Here is a 10,258-nt window from a genome sequence, read left to right on the forward strand (position 1 = left end):
CCCGGGGCGAGGGACGGGGAGCGGGGGGGTGTTGGGGACACGGGCGTGGGGCTGCGGGGTGCCCCGGCCCCAGCACGGCCCTCCTGAGAAGTCGCTTGGAACAGATGCGCCACTTTGCCGGAGCTCAAACTCACGCAGACCCCTTTAAAGTTGGTTAAGTTTTGGCAGCGCAGGGGGAATTCAAAGCCTAGTTTGGGGTTTTGTTGGGTTTTTACAACCCAGCACGCGGGCACGTTCGTATGTACGTGTGTCCTCGCCTACCGGGTTCTTGGCAGCTCTGCACACACAGCGCAGTGGCAGTGGAGGCTTCCCTCCCCACTTACAGACCAAGTTTCTCTACCAAAAACCAGCGTTAGAGAGAGCCCTGAGCCCAGGTCTCTCCAGTACCCACTGAGACACAACGACACAGGTTCCAGAGATGTACCAACAGGAGCAGAAGAGAGGTTACAAATTCTGTCGGTTGTTTAGCAGACGGACAAGGTTGCAGTGAGAGGCTTCTCTTCATAAACCTGCACAACAAAACACCTCGCAGCTCTGTCACGAGCATTAGTTCGGGACCTGCTACTCTGATAACTCCATTTCTGACAATAATTCATGACGATTCTCATGACTGCATTAAAAAAAAGTATATTTCAGGCGACTTTTATCAAATCATGGCAACGCACATGTAAATCTGGAATATTTCAAACTGACTCTATACTAAGCATCGGATCTGCACGTACAGACCTCGTGTCATAGGCTTAACATCTCTGAAGTAACTGTTTGCAACACACTAAAAACTTTAAATCAGCATCTCTTTTTCCTTCTCTTAGGCATATTATAAAAGGAAACTTTTAAGCTCTTGATTAGCAAGAAAATATACTGAATTATTTACAAGATTAGAATTAAACAGAGGGGCAAGACCGACAACAGCCAGGAATGAACAGTCCATGTCCTAAAACATGGATGAATATTTAGGCCACAGGTTTAAAGAAAAAAAAAAAGTTAACAGCAGATAGACAACGTATATTACTTAATAAGAACTTAAATCAAATTGGCCCAATTGAAGATATAGATTAATCCCTGCAGATACTGTTTTGACTTGCACACGCAGTACGTCAAAGACAACAAGCAATTTTGGTAAATGTCCTCTAAAGTTTAGAAGAATCCTGTGTGATTGGCATGTTCATTTGTTTACTATTTAATAGCAAATCCAAAACCAGATGAGAGTGAGGTGCGATGAGGATCCTTAAACTCCTCTTCTCAAAAGGATGGCACGTCTTAACACTCTCCACCTGTCTGCTGTTGGAACACATCGATAGTGTCTTCATCTTCCATCTCCAGCTGTTAATTAACCAGAAAACACAGGATTTGAAATTCACAACCACACAGGTACAAAAGCACTCAGATCTCTACCCCGACCAGTACCAAGAATTGAGCGTTTAAGGTGCAACCTTAACACTATGTCCAACTCCTTCCAGCAGTCTCTCCAGGCAGCGTCGCCCCCACAGGACTGCCCAACGTGTCTCAGACAGCTGCAGGCAGAGCCTGCTTCAGGAACCTCCGCCACCTCTAGCCGCCAATGCCAGAACAGGCTCTGGAGCCTCGCCTGTCTCTCAGGCCATGCTCAGACATTTACTGTCTTCTGCAAGAAACCACCTCAGCCAAGCGTTTCTTCTATTCCTCACCTCAGGCCTTCTCGATACAAGAAGCTCCCCAAATTCTCAGCGTTACGGGAGCTGACAGCAGCGTGGCATTTAGCTTCAGTCCTGGCTCTCCTCAGCCCAAAGCAGAAGCGGGACAGAGCTGCAAACTCCAGCACCTTCCTGGGTTGCTGTCCACAGCAGCACTCGGCGCCAGCTTGCTCAGCACCAGCGCTCAGACATCTTCTGCCCCAACACCCATCGGTGACAGAACTCAAAGGGACAGGAATCCCACTCTAGACAAATTATTTTGAATGAGCTGAACTTGAATTATTTGAGAATCATCCTGATTCCAAAACCCTTTGACCTGCATGCAGCCAACAAAGTATTTTACAGCAATTTGCAGTACAAGTGTTTTTCGTACCTGTGCAGGTGTGTCTGCTTCATTGATCGGTTGTCCGTCAAATCTGAATCTAATCTGCCTCATTGACAAACCCTGCAAGTTCAGAGTAGTTAGTGTGAGAAACCTCACTTCGGCTTTTGAATCCAAATAAAGCATTTAGTGATTTACTATCAGAAGAGATATTAACAAAGGTAAGGCTGAAATGAATAGGAAACAATGCATCTATTGTGCTGCATGAACTGAGGAAGCAGAACTGTCGGGCAGCCGCTGTCACAGCAAGGACTCGATACGGAGCCACAGGTGCTGGTCTGGCACCCGGTTCTGACCCAGCCTGCAATCCTGCTCTGCAAGGAACAAACACCGGAAGGCAACGGAGAACAAGAAAGTAACGTTTAACTTCAAGAAGGGCTTAAAGAATAAAGCAGAAAGCCAAGAAAAGAAGTATCATCCAAAGGTGATGTTAAATTTGAAAAGAGATCAACCAGCGGACAGTTCTAGATAGCCTTGTAGGACATGGCAGAGAGGAGCGCCAATTGTTTTTCATGCAGGGAAGTTAAGAGTATTTGCAGTTCACTCAAAAGAAAACACTTCCAAAAAACCTAGAAAGGCTACCTCTTGGTGCAATTGCCTGCCAGCACCAACTGCCCATACTTAAGACAAGTTTTTGACTCATGCCAGGCATTCGCTCCCAGTTCTAGTCCTTTATCAAAAAGAGGAACCGTGAAGCATTTAAGGAAAAAAGAACTCACAGACCACCACACAGATTTTTACTCGTATGCTTTGTTAGAAACATGCTAGGGTTCTTCACTCGAGACTTTTACAGTTAGTAAGTCTGGCTTTTAAAGCCTAAGCTGAGTTCACAACTGAATTCAGTTTCTAATCGCGTGATGCAGCCTTCATTCCCTGCCTCAGTGAGCTAGGGCTTTGCTTTGCCCTCTAAAACTCTTGAAAACCCCTCTGCTGTCCAACCTGCCAGTCCTTACCTACAGCCACACAAGCACAAAAGTTCTCCGTACATCTCTGAGGACCCCTCGCATTTAGCTCATTCCCAGCCTGAGAAGACATACGCTGCATCAGGCACAGGACAGGGTGCAATGTAAGCCTCAAGGAATCAAAGAAAGAACATCACGTGTGACAGGAAAGGAGAGATGCCTGCAAACTGAAACTCACTCCGCTTCTGAAAGCCATTTGCACCCCTGCTCCACCTGTGATGGTGCAGGAGCACACACGCTCAGAGCCTGCATAAAGCACTCTCCCAGTGAGCTACCGACAGCCCCGAGGGACAGACAGCCTCCTGCACAGAGCAGCCTGCAGCCACCTGCAGAACATCCCAGTCAAAGCCACGCAGCAAGCAGCAAAAGGGACGTGTGAGAAGAGGAGGAGGAAAAAAAAGATCGCGAAAGAAGTGGTGGCATGGGACAACCTGTTTTCATGCACTCTTCCAAACGGAAAGCACGCCCTGCATGATCCAAATCTTACATGTGATAAAAGCGAGGGTTGCCTGGCTACAAACTGAGGCTGAACTAGCATCTGAGCCAGGATGGGAACCGAAGCGGTGTTGGTAACGGTGTCACGGAGGATTTTTAGAGACGCAGGAGCACGGGGTGAGGAAGAGGCACTTCTCATTCACTAAGCACTCACAAGCCCAGCCTCAGCATCCCACGCCCTCGCCCTACACCCCGCCACGAGCCGGCCCGCTCCCCGGGCCGTGCTGCCGCTCGGAACCCCCCGGGGCGAAACCGTGCAGGGCCCGGGGCCCCCTCCCGGCGGGGGGCAGCGCGGGGACCCCCAGCTCGGCGGGGGGGGGGGGGGGCCGCCGCCCGTACCTGCCTCTCGCAGTACGCCTTCATCAGCTTGCTGAGCGGCGTGTGCCTCTTGATCTTGAACTGCACCACGGAGCCGTCCTGCCCAGCCACCTTCAGGTTGATGTGGTCGTTCTCTGTTTTCACCCCTTCCTGCGGGGAGACGACGCCGTGAACACACCGCGCGGGGACAGCGCGGGGCCCGGGGCCGGTTCCCCCCCCCCCCCCAACACCCCCCCCCCTCCAGCCCCCCGGGGCCGTGCGGGGCGGGGCGGGGCGGAGCAGCAGCTCCCGCCGAGCGGGCCCGGCCCCCGGTGCCCGGCGGAGAGGCCTCAGCCGCGGGCCGGGCCGGGCCGCGCCTCACCTTGGGCTTCTCCTCCGACATGGCGGCGGGGACGGGGGGGGGGGGACGGGGACGGGAAGGGGGGGAGGGGGCGGGCACGCGCTGAGGGGAGCGGCCCGCGCTCGGCTCCCGCCGCCGCCGCCAACCGCCCGCGAGAGCGCGCGCGCGCGCCTGGCCCCGCCCCTCCCCCCCGCCGCGCCATTGGCCGCCCGGCCGCGTCACGTGGGAGGCGCCTCGCGCGCGCGCGCGCAGGGCCACGCGGGGGCGCGCACGGCGGAGGAAGGAAGGAAGGCGGCGGGGCTATGGCGGCTCTGGAAAGTGCGTCACCGGGGGGCGTGGCCAGCGCCGCGGGGGGCGTGGCCTCACCCCAAGCCCCGCCCCCCAGTCTCGGCCCCGCCCCGCCCCGCGCCCCCCGGGCGGGCTCGCAGGAGGCAGGCGGCGCGGGGCAGGTGAGCAGGGCGGGTTTAATGCGCTGCTGCGGCTCGCAGCCGCCCCCCCCGGCGCTGCCGGGAGAGGCCCAGAAAGGCACAGCTGGGAGGGGGGGGGGGGGGGTTGGTAAAGCCCGGCCCCGGCCCGCCCCAGCCCCCGGGGACGCGGCGGGGGCCGGGCAGGCGCACCGGGATGCTTCGCCCCCCTCCGCGGGCAGGCAGCGCGGGGCCGCCGCCGCAGCGCAGAGCGGAGCCGAGGGCGCGGTGTCAGCCAGCACCGGGACCGGCGCCGCGGCGCTCTCCTCCTGGCGGGCGGCATCCGAGGCCCCGCGGCGCTGGAGAGGCTAGTTGTCAAATTTGGCGTAGGGGTTCTCTTCTTTGAACAGGCCTAGGAGAGAAGGGAGACCGGTGAGACCCCCCCCCAGCAGCAGCTCTCCCCCCAGCCACCGCCACCCAGAGCTCCCGGGGACAGCTCTTTGTCACTCGCACGCCCCCAGCCTGCTCCCCTGGGGCTGCCGGTCCCGGTGTCCTCCTGGCAGACAGGCTCCATCGCCCTCCCATCGCGGGACGCGGTTACTGGATCTAGAGCTTAGCGGAAGACACCAGCACGAGCCACCGTACCGTATTTCCTTCGGATTTCATCGTGCCGCGATTTCATCTCTGCTCTCCTGCGGACAGGAAAGGAGCCACGAGTCAGCAAACAGCACAACAAAGCCGAGCAGGAGGAGCTGCAGCTCCTGCCTCCCTCCCAGGCTGGGGAGCTCCAGAATCACAGCTTCGCCCAGGGCCAGCGCAACAGGCTCGCAGCCTCCCCCCTGCAGACATGAGCAGGCCTCTGGGATTTTTGGGTGGATGCACGCCACCACCACAATGGTGCACCCCCAGGTCCCAGCAGGGGCCCTGCTCATGGTGCACACCCCACACCAAGCACGCTGCACGGCACAGCGCGGCACTCGGTGCAGCAGCGTGGCCTCACCTCTCCTCCTGGCGTACCCGCCTCCGCTCCCGCTCCCGGGCTGCTCGCTCGTCCTCCTTGTCCGGCCTGGCAGACAGAACAGCCCATCAGCAACAGCCCACGGCTGCACCTCAGCTGCTCTTCAGGAAAACTGGGAGCAGCCCCCTTACTCCCCCTCTGATACTTGCTTTTTGCTCTTTTTCTTGCAACAGCAGCAGCAGCAGACACCCAGCATGATAAGGATCATTCCTCCCACCACAGACATTGCAATAATCAGGGCTTCAAAGTTCACTGCAGGATGCAAGAAAAGACACTTAGCACACAAATACACAGCTGCCAGAAGTCGCGGTGTTTACAGCCACGCAGGAGCTCCAGTTACCAGACTTGAGGCATGCAGGAGTGCCTGGGGGAAAGCAAGACAGGCGTTACTTCTAGGTGCACTACCACATCCCAGACCCAAAGCGCTTTGGGCTTCCTTCTTGGTGTGGCTCAGGCAGCCAGCCCCACATCGCATGCCCACGTGGGGCATTTCACCAGGGATCTGGGAGAGCAGGTGGCAGCCAGCCAGCAGCTTGCAGAGCATCGCCTCTGTCCCCACATCCCAAGTTGTCCCTCACCGGTCACCCGGGAATGGGCAGGTCCACAGACTGATGTCCAGGTAAGGGCTTTGAAAAAGCCAGTGTTTGAGATCTGACTCGACAGCATTGCCTTCCTGATGTGCAAGGTGAAGTTTTCATCTGGCCAGCTGCTCTGCAGCAAAACCAAAAGCCGAATATTGGAAATCAGCAGTGGCAGGCAAGACAAAGCTAACCAGACTGCTCATCCCAGAAGGGAGGTTTCTCCACCAGCACAGGTCTGCAGCAGCACCTCTGAAACACGTGGCTCTGTGGGGTGAGCCCAGCCTTCGTGTCACCCCTGCCCTGCTCACTCCTCTGCCTGATAACAAAGGCTGGAGTCGCACACCATAAATGCAGGCACATTTAAGAGCTAATCTCCTGCAGGACTAATCTTCTCTAAAGCTAGTTCTGCAAGCTAAGGAATGTGTTCTTCCACAATAAGGCCTTTTATTGAGGCTACTCGCATACAACTCGTATTTCAAGGTCTTACACAAGTCTCAAAAACTGATGTTCACAAAGAGGAGATTCTCTCTTCTTGAGGTGTGGGAGCAGTTTTCCCTCTGCAGGTGAAGAATCCAGCCTCCGGAACAATAGCTCACTGTGACCACAATTCAACTTCACGTGCATCACAGGGACAGGTGACAGAAACCAAGCCACATCTTGTTTCCCTAATGCTTCTCCACCCAACACATGGCGCTTGTCCCAGCACAAGCACACAACCTTGGTCTGAACAGGTCTTTTTTCCAGAGAGCCACCAAGCAGGAAACACTGCCAATTAACCTCCAGCCAGAAAAGCCCCTGGAGATGACTCGGCTCCAGGTGGTTCATGTGCTAGTTTTGGAAGAGAATACTTTCTCAGGTGGGTGAACTCGAGGAGAAGCCACCTCACTGTGCTTCCTGTAGTCCCCACGGACCTGAGAGTCTGCCGGGGCCAGCAGGCACAGCACCGAGGGACAGAAGCAGCGCAGGGAGCCACGTGCTGGGCTCAGGGCAGAGCGGCTGGTGCAGAGCTCAGACACGGGTGTGCGCACTGTGCACTGCGGGGCCGCTGCCCACGGAGTGCCCTTGGTCCTCACCACGTCCTGAAGCCCGAGGACCACACCGGGAGCAGTGCAGGGGTTGCTCCTGCCGGAAAACGGGGCACTGCTCCCACTCACCTTCCTCACCCGATGCCCGAGGAGCCCCCAGTGACTTCGGTGGGTCACTGCCACACCAGCAGCAGCAGCCCTGCCTGGGCTGCTCAGCGCTGACTGCTGAGGCCCGGCGCTGCTCGAGCCCCAGGCACTCACCCCAGCAGACTCCCCAGCGCGCAGAGCGGAGCTCGCACAGGTCGGCCGGTGGCAGGATCCGCCGCACAGGGTACGGCACGCACCGCTTGCTGCTGACGCACCACAGGCACTGCAACACACAACAGCACGGTGTCACCGTTGGGCAGCAGCACTGCCAGGTAGCCAGGCTCCAGTTTGCTAGCCACCGCTGGCTCCTCAGTGCCGGGGCTGCCCAGCCCAGCAAACATCAGGTGTTCTGCAGGGCCAGCGCAGCTCGCAGCAGGTCCTTGCGCCAGGAGAGGCAGCTGCAAGGGGCATGGAGTTCCAGAGCAAGTTAAGATGCTGAGAACATTTCTCCTGGCTTGCAGGAAAGCAATAATCATTAAGTTCTGCACAGTTTTTTGGGGACAGGACAGCCTTTGAAACAAGGCACTTGATGCAGAACTGCTGGAACAGATGTCCGTGTGCCCTCACTTGCCCTCCCCAGCCAGCCCCAGCCACTCAGCTGCCCACAGCCCCCAGACTTCGCTGCAAGCTCTGCCCTGAGTCCAAGCCTGCTGATACCAAAGATGAGCAGCAGATGAGGTCCGCAGGACAGGCACGCAGCCCTTGTCCACCCAGTGCCACTGTCCCCACAGCCTGCTGGCCCATCCAACCCCACCACGTGCCCGGGACGGGGGCTATGTACGGCCACGTGAGGAAAGCCAAAGGGAAACCAACTGTTTACAGGAAAGCCTCAGTGGGAAGAGACTCTAGGAAGAGCCTGACTTCCTGCTCCACGCGAGGCAACTGACGGAGCTGGGTGCAAGCCGCTCCATCAGCGAGCACAGCCCAGCTGGAGAGCAGCCCAGCAGGCAGCAGGGTCCTCCTGCGCTCAGGAGACACACCTGCCCGCACGCAGCGTCCCACATTCCTAGGAGGAGCTCAGCAGTTCAGCTGATGACTCAAGAAGCAGACAAGGAAGCTAGCAGTTCCTAGTGGCCTCGCCCCAGAGCACCGAGGGGCGTTTGTCTTCACTGCAACAGGCAGGGACGACGGAGTCCCTCCACCACGAGGGGGAAGGGGCTCCTCCGAGCCACCCGAAACGTGTGCTGCGCTTGCACTTTTGGGAGAAATTGGGGTTTTACTTCTGCTACTTACGGTGACGTTCTTCAGGCACTCCTCACAGCTCCTGTTTGTGTACTGGTGGCAATCTGCAGGAAGGGAAAGGACACCTCAGGACCATGAGGAGCTTCTCAGCACACCCCAGAGCCTGCTCTCATCCCTGGCTCTGCAGGGAGCTAAGCCCCATGGCACCGGCCACAGCGCATTTTAACACTCCTGTCAGAGCTGCCAGCCACCAGACTCAAAAGGATGTGACATCCTCAGTGTCTGACACCCTCAGTGTCCCCACTTACGACACCACACACCTGTCCGAGCCCCCGCAGAGCAGCAGCTTGAAAGCACAGACACAGGGGAGAGGCATGAGGCTGCTGGGGTGCGGGTCACGGACCCGAGCCCCCTCACACAGCCACCCAGCGGGCAGGGACAGCGCGTGGGAGCATCCCGCCCGCTGCCAGCCAAGGCACAGCACCCCCAGCACCCCCCGACCCGGGGCCGCTGCAGGTCCCCGTGCTGAGCCCCCGGGGAGCTCCAGCTCCACGCAAGCGAGCGGCAGAGCAGGGCTGTGTTTTCCCTTCCCAGCTGGAAGGAAGCCCCAGCTGTGACCCGCCGCCCGTCACATGCTCCGCACGGAGCCCTCCAAACAACCGGGCAATTTATTAACGCGCCTCCTCAGATAAGGAGGCTTGCGCGCCACGGAGAGGCCGAGATTGCAGGCCCTGCGCCGGACCCGAGACGGGCTGGGGCAGCACATCGCGCCCGTTCCTCCAGCCGAGGCTGGGCCACCTCCGACTTGTTGTTTGCGGAGAGTTTCCGAACAGCCCTCTCGCACCGCGGGACACGGTCGGAAAGCGAGAGGAGTGCCTTCGCTTCCATTGCATCTCCATTAACGCCACCCTCCCAGGACCCCCCAGCGCTGCTACCCCTGAACCCCGCTCTTACAGCCCCGGGGGGGGCAGCCCAGGATCCAAACCCCCGGACTTGGCCGTGCCCTTCGCCACCACCGCGGCTGCAGCCCCCAAGGGACGGGGACGGTCCCGCAGGACCCCCGCAGCTCCCCCGCACGGGCTGCGGCTCCCACCGGTGCGGGAGCACGGGGGGGGGGGGGGGGGGGGGGGCCGGGCGAGGCCGGCACCGGGACGGACACGCGTGGGACCCCCCCCACGGCCCCGAGGGACCCCGCTCACCTCCCGCCGCCTCCTCCTCGCCCCGCGCGGCCGCGGGGAGCAGCGCCAGGGCCAGGGCGGCGCAGAACCGGAGCGCCCGGAGCGGGGCCATGGCGGCACCGGCAGCGGGACGGGGGCCGGGGGAAGAGGAAGAGAAGGAGGAGGAGGAGGAAAGGGCCTGGGACCGCCGCCTTTGTAGGGCCGGCAGCGGGGCGGGGGCAGGCCGGGGGCGGCCCCTCGCTGCCCGGCCCCAGGGAGCGGCGGCGGCGGCCGGGGCGCATCCCCCCGGGTGGGTTCCCTCGGCGGTGCTGGCCGGGCGTTTGGGGCGGCAGCGGCTTCCTCAGGTGCTTTTATTGATTGCCCAGAGGACAAAAGAGGGAAAACAAAACAAAAACCAAAAAAAAAAACCAAAAACCCACACCCAAGGCTGTAGCTTGAACGCCCGGCATCGCTGCCTGCACCGTGGCGCTCGTCGTCTGCCCGCTCCGAAGGCTCCGTGCTCCCTTGGGAGCTGGACGGGCTGCAAGATGGTGACAGTCCCCCCGCAGGCTCG

General features: G+C 59.2%; 2 protein-coding genes across 2 annotated transcripts; both read right to left on the bottom strand.

Annotated features, from left to right (window-relative positions):
• Nucleotides 1–611: 611 nt before the first annotated feature.
• SUMO3 (small ubiquitin like modifier 3) lies at nucleotides 612–4,357 on the bottom strand. Its single transcript, XM_080604960.1, has 4 exons — nucleotides 4,192–4,357; nucleotides 3,852–3,980; nucleotides 2,047–2,118; nucleotides 612–1,323 (listed from the first exon to the last, which is right to left on the bottom strand). Exons 1-4 carry the CDS (start codon nucleotides 4,210–4,212, stop codon nucleotides 1,261–1,263), a joined length of 285 nt encoding a protein of 94 aa, XP_080461086.1. The 5' UTR covers nucleotides 4,213–4,357; the 3' UTR covers nucleotides 612–1,260.
• A 258-nt stretch (nucleotides 4,358–4,615) lies between these two features.
• Nucleotides 4,616–9,903, bottom strand: PTTG1IP (PTTG1 interacting protein). Its single transcript, XM_080604961.1, has 7 exons — nucleotides 9,727–9,903; nucleotides 8,579–8,631; nucleotides 7,460–7,568; nucleotides 5,742–5,844; nucleotides 5,575–5,640; nucleotides 5,220–5,266; nucleotides 4,616–4,986 (listed from the first exon to the last, which is right to left on the bottom strand). Exons 1-7 carry the CDS (start codon nucleotides 9,815–9,817, stop codon nucleotides 4,943–4,945), a joined length of 513 nt encoding a protein of 170 aa, XP_080461087.1. The 5' UTR covers nucleotides 9,818–9,903; the 3' UTR covers nucleotides 4,616–4,942.
• Nucleotides 9,904–10,258: the final 355 nt, after the last annotated feature.

Source organism: Anser brachyrhynchus (assembly GCF_964034855.1).
Source record: "Anser brachyrhynchus genome assembly, chromosome: 9".
NCBI classification, from domain to species: domain Eukaryota; kingdom Metazoa; phylum Chordata; class Aves; order Anseriformes; family Anatidae; genus Anser; species Anser brachyrhynchus.

Excerpts from the sequence above, each read along its gene's own strand:
- SUMO3 (XM_080604960.1), bottom strand. The coding sequence starts at position 4,212 with ATGTCGGAGGAGAAGCCCAAG. Across the intron at positions 3,981-4,191 it reads TGTCGGAGGAGAAGCCCAAG|GAAGGGGTGAAAACAGAGAA; the intron begins GTGAGGCGCGGC and ends GTCTCCCCGCAG. Across the intron at positions 1,324-2,046 it reads AAGCAGACACACCTGCACAG|CTGGAGATGGAAGATGAAGA; the intron begins GTACGAAAAACA and ends GTTAATTAACAG.
- PTTG1IP (XM_080604961.1), bottom strand. The coding sequence starts at position 9,817 with ATGGCCCCGCTCCGGGCGCTCCGGTTCTGCGCCGCCCTGGCCCTGGCG. Across the intron at positions 5,845-7,459 it reads GCGCTGGGGAGTCTGCTGGG|TGAACTTTGAAGCCCTGATT; the intron begins GTGAGTGCCTGG and ends TGCATCCTGCAG. Across the intron at positions 4,987-5,219 it reads TGAAATCCGAAGGAAATACG|GCCTGTTCAAAGAAGAGAAC; the intron begins GTACGGTGGCTC and ends CTTCTCTCCTAG.